The sequence below is a fragment of the Ailuropoda melanoleuca genome, chromosome 5, assembly GCF_002007445.2.
Source record: "Ailuropoda melanoleuca isolate Jingjing chromosome 5, ASM200744v2, whole genome shotgun sequence".
In the NCBI taxonomy this organism is placed as follows: Eukaryota; Metazoa; Chordata; class Mammalia; order Carnivora; family Ursidae; genus Ailuropoda; species Ailuropoda melanoleuca.
In genome coordinates this window covers 99281634-99302834 of record NC_048222.1, presented here as the reverse complement: position 1 = coordinate 99302834, position 21201 = coordinate 99281634, and the positions used below count along the sequence as shown (strand labels likewise).

At 34.8% G+C, this 21201-nt stretch overlaps 1 protein-coding gene across 4 annotated transcripts in view; it reads left to right on the top strand.

The window, feature by feature from the left end:
* The window catches only part of GLRB (glycine receptor beta), a 93199-nt gene that overhangs the window by 33078 nt on the left and 38920 nt on the right, over positions 1 to 21201 (top strand). For all 4 annotated transcript variants that reach the window (XM_034661468.1, XM_019799702.2, XM_011225046.3 and 1 more), the window contains 2 exons: positions 4042 to 4148; positions 5840 to 5907. In XM_034661468.1, the coding sequence (XP_034517359.1) occupies positions 4042 to 4148; positions 5840 to 5907 (175 nt within the window). The remainder of the gene's footprint in view (positions 1 to 4041; positions 4149 to 5839; positions 5908 to 21201) is intronic.

Genomic DNA, 21201 nt, shown 5'->3' with positions numbered 1-21201 from the left:
TTTTTTTAGCTGTGGGAAGAAAGAAAAGCATTTGGGAATGTCTGTATGGAAAAGTGACTCTGATAAGTTATAGAAAGAGCAGATTCAGATTTTCCAGGACTAATGATAAGTAAGACTAATAGAAACTAAGAATATATATATTACACACACACACACATCTATACACACACATTTATATGACATATATATCCTAAAGCAATATATGGATGGATGGGTGATAAGATAGATACTATTTCACTTCCGGTATGGCAGGTTTATTGTGAAATGGTAACTAGGAATCAGGATTACCAGATTTCATAACTCTCACCTTAGGGTACTCCCTTAGCCTTGCTGTCTTAGTTTCTGTTGTTTCATCGCCTCACCTACTGCGGATTCTTCTACCAATCAGGAGTTCTCTCTTTCTCTCCACTGAAGAACAGCTCTCTGGGTGGTTAATAATCTCTCCTGTTTCATCAAGGGAGCGTTGTGATTATCAAATGAAAGAATGTAATGGACATGATAGTTGATTTCTCAATATTGATTTCATTCTGGACTATTGATCTGAGCCAATCATGATCATTTTTTTCTCCTTGCCAATGATTTGTTCAGCAATGGCCAATGCTTGGAAGCTTTCGAAGAAAACAAAAGATCAAAAATAACCCTTATTCTAAGAGGACACCTCAGGAGGAAATGCTCTTCACCTGGGTGTGATGTGTGGCACTGCTCCTGCGCTAGGGTACCCAGGCATCCTGAGGCCGAAGTCACCTTAGAGGAGCTGGCAGATAGGGGGCACCTGGATGGCTCAGTCGGCTGAGCATTTGACTCTTGATTTTGGCTCAGGTCATGATCTTAGGGTGGTGAGACAGAGCCCTGCGTTGGGCTCAGTGCTGGGGATGGAGCCTGCTTGGGATGCTCTCCCCCTCTCCTTCTGCAACCCCCCTTCTCTTGCTAAAATCAATCAATCAATCAATCAATCTTAAAAAAAAGAAGAGCTGGCAGATGGAAAGTGCTTGGGGCAGTGTGTATTTCATACTATACAGGCAGTATAGGGAATTACAAAAATATGGAAGCCATGATTCCCTCAAGAATCATACTGTCTGCATTCAGTCTAGTTGGTACTAAATACACAGATATGAAAAAAGCTATAATATAATTGCCAAACAGTATATTTATGTTTGTGTTCATTAGAGTAAGATGGGATGATTGAGGCAAGATTTTAGGAGTGCAGTCTTAAAGGACAGGCTGGGTTTAAATTAGTACAATGAAGTGGAAGTTACAATATTCCAGGAAGGGGGATTTATTCTGAACCAGTGAATGGAGGAAGGACAAAATTTGGTAGTGAGTTACAAGGACTGGAAAGTGAGTTTGATTGACACAACAGCGGTAGGGGAGGAAGGGTTTTTTCCTTCTAGCATCAATACCTAGGTCTATGAAATAAGTGACAACAGGCATCTTAACACGAGAAAAGGTATACAAATTATTAAGTTTCAATATCACATTCACCAAGGCATTAGAGCAAAGAACAAAAGTGAATACCCAGCAAAGAATAAAAGTGGTGAGATGTGAGAGCTTAGAAAAGGGAGGAGGATGTGTGCCCCTTAAGGAAGAATATGGGATTTTTAAGAAAGATTAATGGGCCTTTAGAAGAATAGATGGGAGGTATGATAGTTTGTGATGAAGTTCGTTTGGGTGTCCTCTCCTGTGTCTTCTTTAGTTGATGAAACTCCCAGGGAGGGAACTTACAACAATGAATTCCTTTTGGAGATCTGTCTATAGGCTGATAGGAGTTCAGAGAAAGCCTCCCCTGCACTTGCTCTTTTTCAGGTGGCTTTAGCTTAGAATAATCCGTACGCCAAAGAGACATCTTCCACAGCTGGAAGAAATAAATCAGTCTGGAAATTCTCTACTACTAAAATTAGTGTTAATGTTTTTATGTTGTCTGGTCATTTCATTGCTTACAAGGAATGTACTTATAAAGGATTTTACATCAATAGACACAATAATGCAGTCCTTGACCCAATACAAGTGTATTTTGTAATCAATCAATTCTGTTTTCCTTCCCTGAATGAGAAATATTGTAGATGGGTTTGAGCACTAATTTACATCCTAATATCCAATTTTCCCACATACCCTCATTCTCTTTAGAGTTTTCAATCTTTTGGTAAGGGATGACAATTAGCTCTAGGGAGGTTACAATTTCACCTGCAATGAAATGGAAAATCTCATTACCAGTCCCCAAGTCCCTGCAGCTATGATATTGGCACTGATAAGACCATGAGAAGCAATTTAAAAAATCTATATAATCTCCTGCACCTTTAGGAGGTTTAACTAACTGATTATTATGTTTTTCTTTAATATTTTGGACTCTGATATCTACTTGAAAAGATTGTCTGTATCACTTTGTAGTATTTCTTTATTTTCATAAACTTCTTAATATCAGTCCCATCCCACCTCTAGGGGTTATATCTTATCAGCAGATTGTATGATAATTAACTCAGAACAGAATTGCCTGTTAGGTAAGAGCTGGGATTTCAAAACAAAGCCATGCCTCTTACTTCTAAATTTGCTTCGTATAAATTAATATCATTTTTGAAATTGATACTTTCACCATATCAATACAGAATAGAATAGACACGGCTAGATACCCCAAGTATAATTTTAAACTTCCTTGTGATTGTCATGGATTTTATTTTTATATTGGGACAAGGATTATATAAGACTTTATGGGTGGCAGAGCAAACTGAAACAAACAGTAAACAACAAAGCATTTTTCATTGGATTCCAAGGAAGTGCGTTTTTTTGTTTGTGTTTTTAAGTGCTTTCAAATGATACCAATTTAGTCAAAATTCATTGTTCAAAGTTAATTACGGCAGTTTTTTCTCTTTTTGATAGCAAACGTACATAGAAAAGGAAGAAATGGCTGTAACTTGTAGCTCTGTATTTTCCTTATTTAATTGATCTGGTAATAGAGAAACTTCTTTTACCAAACCCCCCTCCATTCTCCACAACATATTGAACTCAGTGAGGACATTCATTGGTTCTTTCTTGGGCAATATCATTTTATAAATGTCAGCATGATAATTTTACAAATTGTTAGACTATCTGGCCATATCCTCTTACAGTATTCACATACTCCTTTGCTTAGGCAGAAGGTTAATACACGTTGTTAACAAACTATCTTTTGCTGTTTTTTTCCCCTCATATCATTGTTTGCACTCCTTTGTGCTTTTCTAGATTTTGACGGCAGATTGCTTCTGAACAAGTAAGATGTCTGCTTAATTTTATTTAAAAGAAAGCAACATGGAGTATTTAAGGCAGTGTTTCATGAATTAAGAAAATTAAGTGCTAAAATACTTCTTTCGTTTGNTAAATGTCAGCATGATAATTTTACAAATTGTTAGACTATCTGGCCATATCATTTTATAAATGTCAGCATGATAATTTTACAAATTGTTAGACTATCTGGCCATACTCCTTTGCTTAGGCAGAAGGTTAATACACGTTGTTAACAAACTATCTTTTGCTGTTTTTTTCCCCTCATATCATTGTTTGCACTCCTTTGTGCTTTTCTAGATTTTGACGGCAGATTGCTTCTGAACAAGTAAGATGTCTGCTTAATTTTATTTAAAAGAAAGCAACATGGAGTATTTAAGGCAGTGTTTCATGAATTAAGAAAATTAAGTGCTAAAATACTTCTTTCGTTTGTTTTTTTTTAATTTTTTATGACAACTATCTTTTGGGCATCTGACAATGTCTACTGTTTTTATTTACTCCTGTTTGTTAAAGCCATGCTGTAGTTGTGAATTTGTCTCAAAAAGCATCTTTTCTCCATGTAAAATTACCCAGTTCTATTGCTGGCTATTTCTAAATNTTTTTTTTTTTAATTTTTTATGACAACTATCTTTTGGGCATCTGACAATGTCTACTCCTGTTTGTTAAAGCCATGCTGTAGCTGTGAATTTGTCTCAAAAAGCATCTTTTCTCCATGTAAAATTACCCAGTTCTATTGCTGGCTATTTCTAAATGGTTATGAGAGTTTTGTTTTGTTTTCTTCTCTTATAGCCAGCAGTCAGCAGAGGACCTTGCCCGAGTACCTGCCAACTCCACTAGCAATATCTTGAACAGGCTATTGGTCAGCTATGATCCCAGGATAAGACCAAATTTTAAAGGTTTGTTTCTTACCCTCCCTCCAAAATCTTTAATCTTTTCAGTTCAAAAGTTAATTTTATGTGTTTAATCATTCAGTTGTGATATTCAAAACAATGAGGCTTCAAATGGGCATGTTACTCTCCTGTGATGTTGCTTAGATTTAGAGCAATTTAGTGACAAAGATATTCAAAGAGAAGCAGAATATTAGTTCTAATAGTTTCATATGGTTCCCAGTTAAAAGAACAAAAATAGGTATATTGTGTATTAAACTAGCCTCCGTCATGGGTTTGCTGAGCACTTAGTATTCCTAACCTTAGTGATTTAAATTTCAAGCTCTGGATACAGATCTGGCTTTCATTCACAGACACCAAAGTTATAATATGTAGACTAGCCTGTACTCGTTAGGGATAGACAATAGTTCTGATTATGTATTTAGATTCTTTCAAAATTTTTGTTAGTATTTCACATTGATAGAAATTTCCCTCCACTCTTTTGCTGAAAAAAGATGGCCATATGGTTTTAAAAAACATGCTTAACTTTGTGAATAAAAGCAACTGTGTTTTCTACAACATAGATCGTTTCTACTCCAACAGAATATTACTATTTACCACACCTTTCAAGAACCAAAGCCATACTTGGAATAAAAGTCACAAGAAGATTATTTAGTTGTGCAAATTTTCTTTCTTTCCTTGTTTTCTTTTTTCGTCCTCTTGATGTCTTAGGAAAAGCTATATGAAAAAAAAATCTCCTCTGGAAAACTGTAATCCTTATTGCTGGCTAAAGACAGGTATTAATGTAGATCAGATTAACATTATAAGGTTTGATATTTTTTTCTTCTTCCTTTACAGGAAAAAAAAAAGTGCAGCTGTTTCTAGTCAACTGAAGTTATACAACTATGTTGTAAAAACAGGGTTTTTTGTTCATTACCAGAACCTATTCAGTTACTTTCAAAAACAGCCATGGTCTGGGTTGTCACATGTCTACCATATATTGATTCACCACCTGTTTTTCATCAGTCAGTGGTTATGTGGCTAAAAGGCTAAATTCACATTTTCCCTTTGTTAGCCCAACAGCAGCCCACAATGAATAAAAAGAAAAAAGAAAAAAAAGCAAGCAAGCAAGAAATTTGCAACATTATATCTTAATTCTCACTCCATGAACTTTCAAATTATTTTTCAGTAGGTCAGGCAACAGTCTTTATCATGATTCTGTTCTATGTCTGATTACCTTTGCTTATTTGTGAATTAAAAATCAAAATATAGCCATCGTAAGTAAGATGTATTGAATACTGCTTTACTAATGAATACAAGATTTGAAATGATTTTAAAATTGCAAAAAATAAAACATTTAAAAACGGTGTTTTTTTAAAGAATATTTTACATTTTCTTAAGGTAAATGCCTTAGCTCTATTTAAAATTTCTTTAAAGATAAACATATTTACTCAGAGTCTCAACAATTTAAGAAATAAATATTTCTGAATAAATAATGACTAATAGAACTTAACTCATTTTTAATTTTTATTATTATCCCTTATTTAGAGAAATAAGTTAATAGAAGTTGTGAACATGGAATACTGAGACCATAGTTTTAAAGTTTTACATCCCATGTGGATTGGAAAAAATATAAAATCAAGTGCACAAACCATAAAAATATGAAAATCCTGACCAAGTTTTCTACAACTACTAAATATATTCTTAATTTTTATTTGTAGGCATTCCTGTTGATGTTGTAGTCAACATTTTTATCAACAGTTTTGGATCCATTCAAGAGACAACAATGGTAAGATTACAGGCAGTTTAGTATTTTTAATTTTCAAAATTTTAACCAGAGGATAGTGAAAGTAATGGTAAAACTGAAAAATAAGGAGTAAGTCTAAGGAAAAATGCATGCTTTCTTCTAGTATGAAATACCCAAATTCCAAGGTGTGTTACATCAGTGATTTCAGTGCCTATATTATTATGCAATTCAAACGTAGCCTTAATGCTAATTAAAACTTACAGACTTGGAATAATTAATATACTCACTCTGAACAACTAATTGGATACCACCTGGGAAAAGCATTTATGCAATGAATATTCTAGAGAAAGGTTTACTTCCTAGTATGCTTGTATGTATGAACATTATAAAATATTTAAGTGTTCACAGTTTGTCTTCTTGTTTCTTGAGGAGAATCTTTGTTTCCTTTGTTGTGCTAATATTTTGATGTTTGGATCAGAGAATTGTAAAAAGCAATGAGGAAAAATAATTTTTATAAGATAAGGCAACAGATCTCCATGAAAAAATTATGTAACAAGAGGAAAGAAAGGTCAAGGAAAGGCAATAGAGGAGCCAGAAAGAGTAACAGGCAGGCTCCTGTCTTGAAAGGAATGGAAAAGAAGGGTTTGAAGGAGTAGCTGCTATCCATGATGAGCTAGACTGCAGTGACAAAGGCTTCTAGAAAGCAGTAGTTTTGTTAGTAGGTTGCTAATTAGTAGATTACTTTAGCAGATTTTCTGAAGGATGTGTGATGTAATTACCCCTCAGCTTCTTAAAAGGCATTCAATAAAGTCTACTTGCTGTTTGATGTTTTAGAATATTCGATTTTGTGCCCTTTTTGAAAAATCATATGCTGAAATGATACTTAAAGTGGGAGAAAGAAGGCCCAATTTTGTTGTATTTTTTGACATACTTACATTTTATTAATAATATACATTTTGGATTGAAAGCCCAGTAATGGATAGGGCACAGTATAATTTTTCAGGGACTATCTCAGGCTAGAGAAAGAATGTTTTAAAATATTTATTCCTTTATTCCTCATAGCAGCATAATGTGTTATAAAAGCAACTATATATTCTATTTAATTTATGACACCTATTTTTGTATCTAATTGCAGTGAGAATGTTATTTATTTTTGTAGAAGCATATATTTAGCCCCTGAATAATTGATTATTTCTTAGTGTGTAAATATTTTTAGAGAATTATTCAAAAGAAGATTTTGAAATCAAATTCATTTACTTCCTGNCATTTAATTTATGACACCTATTTTTGTATCTAATTGCAGTGAGAATGTTATTTATTTTTTGTAGAAGCATATATTTAGCCCCTGAATAATTGATTATTTTCTTAGTGTGTAAATATTTTTAGAGAATTATTCAAAAGAAGATTTTGAAATCAAATTCATTTACTTCCTGTGACTTTTTAGTTTGCCTAAATGACAGAAGCAGAGTACAGATCACCAGAAGACAGCTACAGAGTAAGATACAAACTACCGCATAGCACTCAGGAGACAAGTGTAGTGCTCATTAATTGAAAATGTGTTTAGTCTATCTAACTTTGCAAGAATAAGAGATGTCCTTTACTCAAGGTGAAAATTTAAGGGAATCCATTTTGTCTCTATACCCTTCTCTGTGCCCTCTTTTGTCTTTTATGGTATCATTACACTAATCCTAAACCATCCCTGAAAGATGTTCTGGCCTTTTGAAAACATTTCTACTCTCTCTTGCATTTGCGACAGCTAATGCAAGGCTATTTTTTCTCATTTGCATAAAAGCTACACACGTGTCCAGTTCAGTAGGTATCATTAATGTATCTCTTCCTTAGTCATCATTGAATGCCTTCCAAATGTCAGACACTTAAACTTCTCCATGCCCCCTCAGTGTTACTTGATTATATCGGGTTTATATAGACCTGGGGGAAAAGGGATGCTAGAAAAGGGACAGTAACTTTCCTACAGATTATTTGAGGATTATAATAAAATATTGCATATTTCTAACATAGTCTCATATTGTCCTCCTGCAAGGATTCAATCATAGTAGCTAGCCGGGAGTCCTTATTGCGGGACCAGATTCAACAGATGCTCATCAGGGAGTCTTTGTCCCGGCTATTTATCCCTGATTTCCATCTCTTATCTTCTAATCAGAGCCTTTTCTGGACGCTCTGACTCACTTTGTGCCTTCTTTTCAATCTAGGTCTTTCATCTCTAACAATTGTTACTTAAGTCTGATAGCTTCTTCACTGTAATTAAACTGTTTTTGTGTGTTTTCCTCTTATTCTCTAATGGAGTGTAAACCTTTTAAAATTAGGAATAACGTATCCCACTTCTTCATTTTCCATTTGTTCTTTATTACCTGGTATAAAACTGGTCAAGAATAATGGTGATGGACTCAACAGAGGGTATACATGTATGGAGAAGATGAGACGGTATTTCTTTTTTTCTTCCAATCACCCAGGGTGGGCTTCCTTTACTATTATTATTGTTGTTTAGCTTTATTGAAGTATAATTGACAACACTGTAAGAAATTTAAAATGTACATGATGATTTGATACACATCTACATTGTGAAAGGAGTCCCCTCATCTAATTAATGAACACATCCATCACCTCACATATTAATCTTATTAAAAAAAATTTTGGTGAGAGCATTTAAGTTCTACTCTCTTAGCAAATTTCAGTTATACAAACAGTGTTATCAACTATAGTCACCATGTTATACATTAGATCCCGACTTTATTCAGACCTTATTCACCTTATTCATCTTATAACTGAAAGTTTGTACTTTTCTACCAATCTCTCCCTATTTCCCACACCCCCAAGCCCATGAAAAACAGTTTTCTACTGTTTCTATGCTCTCCAGGCTCATTCATGCTGTTGCAAATGACAGAATTGACAGAATTTCCTTTATTTGTGTGAGTAATATTCCATTTTACATATATATATACACACACACACATTTTACACACACACACCACATTTTCTTGAAGCATTCATTCACTGATGGACACTTAGGTTGTTTCCATACTTTGGCTATTGGAATAATGTTGCAGTGAACATGGGAATACAGATATCTCTGCAAGACTGTAGTTTTGTTTCTGTTGGATATATACCCAGAAGTGAGATTACTGAATCATATGGCTGTTCTATTTTTAATTTCTTGAGGAACCTCCATACTGTTTTCCACAGTGACTATACCAGTTTGTGCTCCCATTGGCAGTGTACAATGGTTCCCTTCACTCCACATCCTTGTTGGTATTTGTTACCTCTCTCTCTCTCTTTCCCTCCCCCTTATTTATTATTTATTTATTTATTTAGCTAATAGCCCAGGAGCATATTTTTTAAAAACAAAGCAAACAAAAAAGTCCCCCAAAACAAGAAGTTGGGAAAACAGAGAGAATTAGATTTGTCTAGATACAGGATATATGTTCAGGGAAACAATATGGCGGCCAGTGTGTAAGTTGCAATATTAGACAGGCTTGTGCTTGAATCTGTTGTGTACCTGATGTGCTATACACTGACAAGAGTGAATAAATTACAGAAATAAAGCAACAGTATTTTGCCTGGCATAGTAGCTCTCAGTGATGGTGATTCTTGGGTTGTCATGCATTTTCAAATTCACTTAGTGTTTCTCAATAGAATCTCATCCCAAAGAAAATGCTAAAGAAAATGAACCACTTATAAGTTTGTTAGTAGCACCATCCTACAGTTGTGGTTTTGTTTATTAACAGCCCCCTAGAAATTTCCCTTACAAAGATCTGCTGCAATAAAGGAGGTCCTAAAGTCTGGGAAGCTTTAATATTGCCCCAAACTTTTCTTCTCCATTCAGACCTTTCGACCTCAACTGGCAGTTGCTTATTCCAGAAAACATAATGCAGGATGCAGAGCTCGGGGGTGACTGTGACATCAGTAGCTGTTAGTCAGATGGTGGACAGGTATAGGGCAGCTTCTGAAAGAAGAGGGCAGCCCATTCCTTTGTTCCAACAGATAATGTTGATTATCAAAGAAGCAATCAAGGTTACAGGCATTCACATTGTTGTTTGGAAATTTTAACCAATTCCATTTGGAAACCATTTCTTCATGTTTATTTGTTGTTGTTTTTTTTTTTTAATTCAGATGCTAACTATTGATGACTAAATTGAAAGTAATCTCACATTTATTCAGAAGCCATAATTGTGTGGTGAAGGAAAAGTTATAGCCATATTAATATTCCTTAAGATCTTCCACACTTCCATGGTTATATGCCCCTTTAGCTTGTTTTATGATCTCATTTTATAATTTTATAATTCCTATTTTATCACATCTGTGTGTTTAGTTGCATTCCAGTACCTTACATTTTTGTAAGGTATCATTATAAATACTGTAAGTGGTATTTACTGACATTAATAGTAACATCACCAAAATTGTCAAATAAATGTAAACATCCTAATTTGAAGTTCTAATTTTATCAGTTTATATGCTACTGCCTTTGGCAACTGAAACAAGAGTATTCAGAACAGTGAGAAGAGTGGTTTTTTTTATTTTTTATTTTTATTTTTTTAGAAAAATGGTTTTTTAGAGGCCAGGTGGCATCTGCTCTGTTGTTGTTTATAATATTTGTTGATTTTTCCATTCAGTTCTTACCTTCACCTTAAATCACTGGTATTTTCATAATTAAAGATGTGAACTATTGCACTTGTGGGGAAAAAATTGGGTAGTATGGTTTATTATAATAATCTATACACATACATTTCATCTCATCAGAAATACATAAGGGCTGTTTCTTGGAAATAGGAGCCTGTTTATATAATCCATATTCTTTCTTTGGTTTAAGCATGCTTCATAATTATAGTGAATTATTACTACACTACAATTCATTATCCCATCAGACTTTCTATGCCTTTCTGCTGCATGAGTTATTATTTGTCTTAATAGGAAAAGTCACATTTGGGATCTGCTAAAAGAGCTGAATTCTAGTTTTTGGCTATTATATATCTTTGTTGTTTTAAAAACAATTTTATTTATTTTGCTTTATATAGACTGACATTTCTTTCCTTAAAACTTGTCTTAGCTTACTATTCTTTTTATCTTGTTGCTTTTATTATTGACTTTGCAGTATTATTTCACTGTAGAATAATATGAGACATATTTGTCCCCATTTTTTTCTATTTTACATCTTAGATACACAAACTTTCAAAAGGTTTTTATATTTATTTTTTCTCATATGATCTATCTTCAGGTATGTACCCTGTGGTAGGCTAAATATTGTTCCCCCAAATCATCCATGTCCTAATCTCAGAACCTGTGGATAAGCTATTTTACACATAAAAGAAACTGTGTGTCTGTGATTAAAGTAAGGATCTTGAGTTGGGGAGATTATTCTGGTTATCCAGGTGGGTCCACTATAATCACAAGGGTCCTTGTAAGCAGGAGGCAGGAGGATCAAAGTCAGTAGTGGTAGATGTGATCAAGACAGTATGAACAGGGAGTGATGCAAGGAAGTGATGTGTTGATCAAGGAGTGTAGGCGGCCTCTAGAAGCTGAAAAAGCAAGGAAATGGAGTCTCTCTTCAGATCCTCTAGGAGTCAGCCCTGCAGGTATCATGACTTTAGTCCCATGAAACTAATTCTGATGTTTCAAACTCCAGAACTGTAAGGTAATTATTTGTGATGTTTTGGATCACTAAATTTCTGGTAATTTTGTTACAGCAGCAATGGGAAACTCATACACATGCTGATGAACGCTTTGTTAATGCATTTTTTTCTTCCAAATTCTGTAGGAAGATGGTCTGATTACATATGACTTCATCCCAAATGCTACTGGAGAGTTATTGGACTATGTATATAACTTTTTCCATATATGGAAATGGCAAAACAATCAATGGTTTTGAATTCAATGGTTACTAAAAATTCTCACTTGTTAATAATAATACGGACATAATTTGAAAGAGAATGTGTTTTTAGTTGTTAAAAATGTATTTCATTCTCTTTTCTTGTCAAAGTTACTTTTTAGTGTCTGCCTTAAAATGAATAATATGATTTATCATGGATACTTTCCTCTTCCCTTTTTTCCTCCTAGTATTATTTAGAGGTATTGGTGATTAAACATCATATTAGGCAATAAGGAAGAATGAGAAATGTTCAAGTTTTATTTTCTTCTTCCAGTAATTTGTCATTGTTATCAATAGATATAGGAGAAATTAATGGTTTTAATAATACTAGACAAATATTCTAACCTATCAAAATGTGACAGTAATATGTATTAAATAAAAATATGTTGGATACTTTCTATTCAGCCCAGCAGACGACTACTGTTATGGAGTTTTTAGTTTAGTGAGGCACCACTGCACCACCTAACTGGCACCCATAATATACATGGAATATTGGAATAGGTCTAGAAAAATTTAAATATCTGTTAGGTGTTATTAAACAATATTTAACTATTTTTTTTTACAAATGACATATTGGGAAAAATTGCTAAAGTATAACCTAAAAATTTTTAGTGGCATTTTGTTAACTTGTAATTCTTACATGAAATATCTAACCTCATTAATGACTAAATTTAAATCCTTTTCAAAGCAGGCTTATAACAGCTTTGTTGACAGAACTTTAATTATAATGCTGCCAGATGCTATGAGAGCTGATCTCCTTTATTTCCTTGAATGCTAATATTTTTATTATAATGTAAAGACTACAGATGAGTTAAAGACTGCTTATGTGAGAGCCAGTTAAAAATTATAACTAACCAGAATAGCTATTCTAACAACAATGCAAAGTATAAACATTTTTTTAAATATGAAAATATCAATAATACAACTTAGCCAGTCTTAATGTCTTGTTGTGAAATGCTTTATTGCCTTGAAGAAATAGTTGAATTTGGGTCCTAATTGGGACTGAAAATTTTGGAGAACATCCATTTTCCAGATAATGACTAATAGTGTGCTCTTTGGAATGAACAATGAGTAGTATTTGTCACCAAGTTCTTTAAAAACAATTAAGTAATTTCCCACTGATAAAAGAAGTCTGTTTCTGATGGGAATTTGTTCATTGCAAAATAAACGATAAAGCTATAATTACTGTGATTGAATAATTGAAAATGAAAATAAATAGGTTTCAAAGATAGCTATCTTAATATAGAATATTTGAAATGCCAATAACTAGCAATTATTTAGAGATGCTCATAAAACATTAACCAAAGCAACTAATGAGCTTTTATCTTTTAATGAATGTTAAACTCAAACTATTAATTTAAAATGTAAAATTTTAAAACATTCTTAAAAGATATATAAACTTGCTACAACTTGGGTTGAATCATAACAATATGTGGCTACACAGCTAATAGGAAAGCATCTTTGAAGTACTTTTATAATGAAATAATAAGATATAATGACCAAGACTGATACAATGAAATAAGCAATTTCCAGTTTTTCAGTGATGCTCATTATACAACTCTGGAGTTCTACTAAAAAATTAAGAAAAGGATTACTATAGACACTTAAAGCTTATGTGGTGCGTTAAGCTTACAATGGAGCAGTTGAAAGCAAGAAGAATAATTCAGGAGATGCTCAGAAGAAGATTTTAGCACAATGTCAAGATTTGTGACCTTGAAGTAAATAATTGTTGAGAATAATTGTTGGTTGGAGGCACCTCAGTGCCTCAGTTGGTTAAGCATCTACTTTCAGCTCAGGTCATGATCTCGGGGTCCTGAGATGGAGCCTCGCATTGGGCTTCATGTCCAGTGAGGGTCTGCTTCTCCCTCTCCCCTGCCCCCCCACTCATGTTTTCTTTCTCTTTCTCTCTCAAGTAAATAATAAAATCTTTAAAACAAACAAGCAAAAATAATTGTTGGTTCATCAACACAGTACAGAAAAAACTGAATGATTTACACTATATGCAAAATTTTTTTGAGGCAAAAAATCTTATTAATCCATGTTACCAACATTATAAAAGGATAACAGCAGCATAAGGGCTATATTCTAATAAGGAGTGTACTTGTTTAGTCCTTAAATGGCCAGATGTAGTTCATATACTTTATATACTCTCTCATTTAATCTTTATAAAAACCCTATCTTTGTGGGTATGTTAATATTATCCCCATATTAGAGATAGGAAATTTTGTCCTTTGTTTACTACTTTTTTTTTTTAAGATTTTATTTATTTATTTGACAGAGACACAGCCAACAAGAGAGGGAATACAAGCAGGGGGAGTGGGAGAGGAAGAAGCAGACTCCCAGCAGAGCAGGGAGCCTGATATGGGGCTCGATCCCAGGACCCTGGGATCCCCCCCTGAGCCGAAGGCAGACGCTTAACGACTGAGCCACCCAGGCACCCCCTTTGTTTACTTCTTAATCCTCCATTATCTTGCTTTTAACATGCTACTCAACCAAAAATGCTTTTGCTAAAATTTTCAGTGGCTTCCTCATTTGCTGAAAGTATTCAGTGTGACTATACTTGACCTTGTATGACACTTGCTGCTGTTGACCTTTTCAAAGCTTTGGCCTGTTTGGTTTGGTGAAATCACATTTTCAGTGTTTTCTTTTTTCCTCAGTGTTCTAGCCTACCCTTTGAATGCCTGCCCTTCCCACAGTTATTTTATTTTATTTTTTTGCCTCACATTCCTACTTTAATTAATACTTTTGGAAGACTCTTCATTAGTCTTCTTTTTTTTTTTTTGGTTGTGTTTTCAAGATTCATTTATGTCATAAAATGAATCAGAATTTCATTCTTTTTTATGGCCAAATAATATTCCTTAGTGTGTATGTGTACACAGGCATACCTTACTTTATTGTGCTTTGTAGATACTGTGTTTTTTTACAAATTGAAGATCTGTGGCATCCTGCAATGAGCAAGTCTATCGGTGCCATTTTTCCAACAGCATTTGCTTACTTGCTGTCTCCTTGTCACATTTGGTAATTCAGGCAATATTTCAAACTCTATTATTAATATTATATTTGTTATGATGATCTGTGATCTGTAATCTTTGAGGGTAGTCTTATGATTGATTTAGGGCATCAAGAACCAAGCTCATATAAGATAGCAAACTTGTTTGATAAATGTTATGTGTGTTCTGACTATTCTACCAAGCAGCCATTTCCTGTCTCTCTCCCCTTTCTTGGGCCTCCCTTCCCTGACAGACATTACTGAAATTAGGCCAATTAAGAACCACACAGTGACCTCTAAGTGTTCAAGTTAAGGGAAGAATCACATACCTCTCACCTTAAATCAAAGGTAGAAATGATTAAGCTTAGTGAAGAAGGCATGTCAAAAGCCAAGATAGGCCAAAGGCTAGGTCTCTTGCACCAAACGCTTAGCCACGTTGTGGATGCAAAGGAAAAGTTCTGGAAGAAAATTTGAAATGCTACTCCAGTGAACATAGGAATGATAAGAAAGCAAAGCAGCCTTATCGCTGGTATAAAGAAGGTTTTAGTGGTCTAGATAGAATTTCAAGCCACCACAACACTCCCGTAAGCCAAAGCCTAATCCAGAGCAAGGCTCTAACTCTTTTCAATTCTGTGAAGGCTGAGAGAGGTGAGGAAGCTGCAGAAGAGAAGTTTGAAGCTAACAAAGGTTAGTTCATGAGGTTTGAGGAAAGAAGACAGCTCTATAACATCAAAGTGCAGAGTGAAGCAGCAAGTGCTAATGTAGGAGCTACAGAAAGTTCTGCAGAAGATCCAGCTCAGATAATTAAGGGAGGCCTTAGGAAACAGCAGATTTTCAATGTACAGGGAACAGCCTTCTATTGGAAGAAGGAATTTCATAGCCAGAAAGGAGAAGTCAGTGCTTGGCTTCAAAGCTTCAAAAGATAGGCTGACTCTCTTGTTGGGGGCTAGTGCCGCTGACGACTTTAAATTGAAGCCAGTGTCCATTTTCCATTATGAGAACCCCAGGGCCCTTAAAAATTATGCTAAATCTACTCTGCTTGTGCTCTGTCAGTAACACACCAAAGCCTGGATAACAGCACATCTGTTTACAACATGGTTTACTGAATATTTTAAGCCCATTGTTGAGACCTACTGCTTGAAAAAAAGATTCCTTTCAAACTATGACTGCTTCTTGACAATGCACCTGGTCATCTAACTATTCTGATGGAGATGGGCGATGATACTAATGTCGTCTTCGTACCTGCTAACACAACATCCATTCTGCAGCCCAGAGATTAAGAAGTAGTTTTGACCTTCAAGTCTTATTATTTAAGAAAAACATTTTGCAAAGCTATCACTGTCATAGGTAGTGATTCCTCTGATGGATCTGGGCAAAATAAATTGAAAACCTTCTGGAAGGGATACAGCATTTTAGATACTATTAGAAACATTTGTGATTCGTGGGAAGAGGTCAAAATATCAACATGAACAGGGGTTTGGAAGTTGATTCCAACCCTCATGGATGACTTTGAGGAGTTCAAGACTGCAGTCGAGGAAGTCGCTGAAGATGTGCTGGGAATAGCAAGAGAACTAGAGTTAGAGGTGAAGCCCGAGGATGGGATGACTTGGTGTGATCTCATGATCAAACTTTAATGAATGAGGAGTTGTTTCTTTTGGATGAGCAAAGGAAGTGTTTTTTTGAGATGCAGTCTACTCTGTGAAGACGTTGTGTCGATTGTTGGAACGACAACAAAGGATTCAGAACATCACATAAACTTAGTGGGTAAAGCAGCAGAGGCATGATTTGAGAGGACAGACTCCAGTTTTGAAAGAAGTTCTGCTGTGGGTAAAATGCTATCAAACAGCATTCATGCTATAGAGAAATTGTTCACAAAAGGAAGAATCAATGGATGTGGCAAACTTCATTGTTATCTTCTTATAAGAAATTGCCACAGCCACTGCCCTGATCAGTCAGCAGCCAGCAACATTGAGGCCAGACCCTCCACCAGCAAAAATACTATGACTCATTGAAAGATTAGGTGATGGTTAGTATTTTTTAGTAATAAAGTATTTTTTAGTTAAGATATGTACATTTTTTTAGACATAGTGCTATCACACACTTAATAGACTATATTGCAGTGTAAATATAACTTTTATATTTACTAGCAAACAATTCATTTGACTTGCTTTATTGCAATATTCACTTTATTGCAGTGGTCTGAAACTGAACCCACAATATCTCCAAGGCATGCCTGTATACACCATTTCATTTATCCATTTATCTCTTGATGAACACTTGGGCTGTTTCCACCTTCTGGCTCTTATGAATAATGCTGCAATGAACATGGGTGTGCTAGTATCTGTTGGAGTCTCTGCTTTCAGTACTTTTGGGTTGATACCTAGGAGTGGAATTGCTGGATTAAATGGTATTTCTATGTGTAAGTTTTTGAGGACAAAGTATAATTATTTAAAAGTTAAAAATGTACATTTAGTGAGGAAGTACGGACATGTTAGTGATTTATTTAACTCATTAGTGAGGGACCCAGCGGGATAGTAAAGCTGCTTCAGTGGAAAATTCAGGAGCTTGAAGTGAAAGAATGAATGCTGAAATTAGATTGCTAAATTAGATACAGGCTTGTTAATGTCTCACAGGGCAATAAAGGCATAATCTTTGGGGATATCTTTTCTACCTGACATAGAACATTTGCATCTGTACCAGGCAAATATCATTTGCAATTTATGAATCTTCTGTACCTTATCTGCTTTTGCAGAGTCTGGGCCCTAACTAATAGAAAGTGGCAAGTCAGACAAAGTTACACTTCCCTAGAGAATCCTACAATCCTTAGGTGGGCTTGTTGTACAATGTTTCAGCATGATACTGAAAGGGCAAATAATAATCTTTTTTTCCTAATTTCCAAATTTTGATTTTCTTACTTTTGTGTTTATTCCCTTTCATTTTGTTTATACTATGTTTTGCATTCACTTTTTGGGGGTAACTTCATCTTTGTACATGTCTTTCTTAGGATGTATTACTTTGTTGAAATTTATTGACTTTTCTTTAAATTTTGATACATATTGCCAGATAACCCTCCAGGAAAGTTTATACATTTATTTAGCTCTTGGTGGTGTATGAATGTGCCAGCTCTCCATGCCTTGTCAGTGATAAACATGATTGCTCATCATCATTTCCAATTCCATACGCATTTGATGTCACCAGTGTGATGGGTTTGGCCCTTTCTGACAGTTATGTAATGGTATCTCATTGCTTTAATTTGCATCTCCCTAAGGACATATAAAGTGGAACATCTTTTTGTAGCTTTATTTGCCATCAGTATATCTTCTTTGGTGAGGTGTCTGTTGAGATCTTTGGCCCATTTTTTAACAGGGTTGTTTGTAGTCTTATTGTTAAATTTTAAGAGTTCTTTGTGTATTTCTTCTTGGTCTTGACTTTAGTGTCTTTCTCCCCGTCACTCTAAAACCTCTATCTCTTACTCTGGCCTCCTTTTAGTGATGATCTTGACAATTTCTGCCATTTTATGTTTCTTGGTATTCAGTGATTCTTTTGTATTGCTGATAAAACACTTAAGAAACAGTGACTTTTGCTTCCTACTTTAGTCCTACCCTTTCCTGATATCACCACCTGTCAAAATTCTGCCCACTCTCAGAGAACTCCTCAGATTTACTTTTTGCAGCCTTTCCTGACCCGTGTCCAAAGTGATCATTTCTTCTCTCAGCAAGTGCTGTCACCCCTAGAATCCTTACCAATTATTTCCTTGCTTGTTTAATCATCAATTCCTGAGGGTGTGGCCCTCAAATTTTTATCCCTCTCAGACTGGTAGCTCAGACCTTCAAACATAGAAAGCCCTTAATGAATTACTGTTTGATGAATGAACAAATGAAAGAAAAAAATGAATGTTTGACCTAGCAAAGTAAAACTGATTGTTAACTAAAAGCCTCCTTTGTAATCATTGAATTTAGTCTGGAACATAAAAACAAGTAGATGTTTTATTTTGTTAGTCCATAAAACAAACTTGCTATTGTTAATTGTTGTGTCTTAAGTCTGTGAATTCTGAATAATATGAGATTAATCAGATATTAATAATTAATATTAATAATCAGAAATTGCTTTATTTTCCAGTACTGTATTGTATTCATCTGTGTAGTAACCAGCAACTAACATAGTCTTTGCATCTGGTACACAAAAAAGACTTTTTAAAAGCTTTTAAAGAATAGAATTAAAGTTAGTTTTGATGTTCAGTAACCAATTGAAACTTATAGGTGGCATCTTTATAGCAATAGAAAAGGAATGCTGTCAATAGTAATTGTGAGCCTTTTCAAAGAGGTGATAACTGTAATGGTAATAATGTTAATAATACATATAATAAATTTGTTAACTTTTGAGTACCCTCTTTGTTCCAGGTTTCATGCTTTAGATACAGCCTTTTATTTGTTTCTTGTGAATAACTGAGGATTAATTTTATTGATGAATTTGAAGCTCAGAGAAATTAGGTGACTTGCCTTAGGGCACATAATAGGACGTAATTCAGACCCACGTTTGTCTAAATGTCCTGTCTTCAGGTCTCAGTGTAGGTGTCAGTTCACTTGGTTACTTTTAACTAATACTGAGTCTAGATGCCCCATGCAATCTATGTCCATTTTCATAATCTTTTTCAAATTGTTCTGTATTTAACTGTTTGTCATTGTAACTGACAATTATTTCTTTGAAGTCTGAGGGTACTCACGGCGGTATCCTTAGTACCCAGAGCATGGAAGGAATATATGGTTAATAAATGACTGAGCCTACCGATCACCTAGGGATTTAGGAGGAATTTAAATAAACCTTTTTGGGAAGTATATGATATACTCTGTAGCTAGATTCTCAAGGATGTTTAATGGAAAGGAAACTAACTCATTTCTATAGCAGGTACTATATCAATCTTTTACATTGAGCATTTTATTGAATTATCACATTAGGAAAGACAATTATCATATGGTTTCACTCATTTATGGAACATAAGAAATAGGAAGATAGGTAGGAGAAGAATGAAGGGGGTAAACAGAAGGGGGAATGAACCATGAGAGACTATGGACTCTGGGAGACAAAGTGAGGGCTTCAGAGGGGAGGGGGGTGGGGGATTGGGATAAGCTGGTGATGGGTATTAAGGAGGGCACATATTGCATGATACACTGGGTGTTATATGCAAGTAATGAATCATGGAACATTGCATCAAAAACTGGGGATGTACTGTATGGTGACTAATATAACAAAATAAAAATTATTTAAAAAGGAATTAATTTTCCTGTTGTTTTTATGTTAATAAATTGATCTCTTAACTTTTATAGAAACCCCCTTAATATCTCCTGTAGGGCTGGTTTCATGGTAATGAAATTGGTCAGTTACTGGCAATTCTGGAAGGTCCTTATCTCTATCAATTCTGAATGACAGCCTTGCTGGATAAAGGATCCTTGGCTGCATGTTTTTCTCTGAAAGAGCTTTAAAAATGTCCCCCCAACCCTTTCTCTCATTCCAGGTCTGTGTAGACAGGTCTGATGTAATCCTAATATTTTTGCCTTTGTACATGAGAACTTTCTTTGCCCTGGCCGCTTTCAATACTGTATCCTTGGATCTAATTGCAAATTGCACTATGATGTGACGTGGCATAGGTAAAAAGGCCCCAAGAGTGATACAGAACAGAAATTTACAATCTATAGAAACAAAGACTTTACAGGCAACATGACATCATTAAAATCATATTTCTCAATAATCACTCCCAATGTGAATGGCCTAAATGCTTCCATAAAATGCCATAGCGTGGCAGATTGGATAAAAAGCATGACCCATCCATTTGCTGTCTACAAGAGACTCATTCTGAACCTAAAGATACATCCAGACTGAAGTGAAAGGACGGAAAACCATTTTTCATGCCAGTGGACCTCAAAAGAAAGCTGGGGTAGCAATTCTCATATCAGACAAATTGGATTTCAAACTAAAGGCTGTAGTTAGAGATACAGAAGGACACTATATTATTCTTAAAGGATGTATCCAACAAGTGGATATGACAATTATAAATATCTACGTCCCCAACAGGGGAGCAGCAAGATACACAAGCCAACTCTTAAACAAACAGACATATAGAGAAAAATATGTTAATAGTAGGGGTCCTCAACACTTCACTATCAGCAATAGACAGATCACCTAAGCAGAAAATCAACAAAGAAACAAGAGCTTTGAATGACATACTGGACCAGAAGGACCTCATAGATATATATAGAACACTATACCCCAGAACAAAAGAACACTCATTCTATTCGAATGCACATGGAACTTTCTCCAGAATAGATTATATTCTGGGTCACAAAACAGGTCTCAACTTATACCAAAAGATTGAAATTATTCCCTGCATATTCTCAGACCACAATGCTTTGAAATTGGAACTCAATCACAAAGAAAAATTTGGAAGAAACTCGAACACTTGGAAACTAAG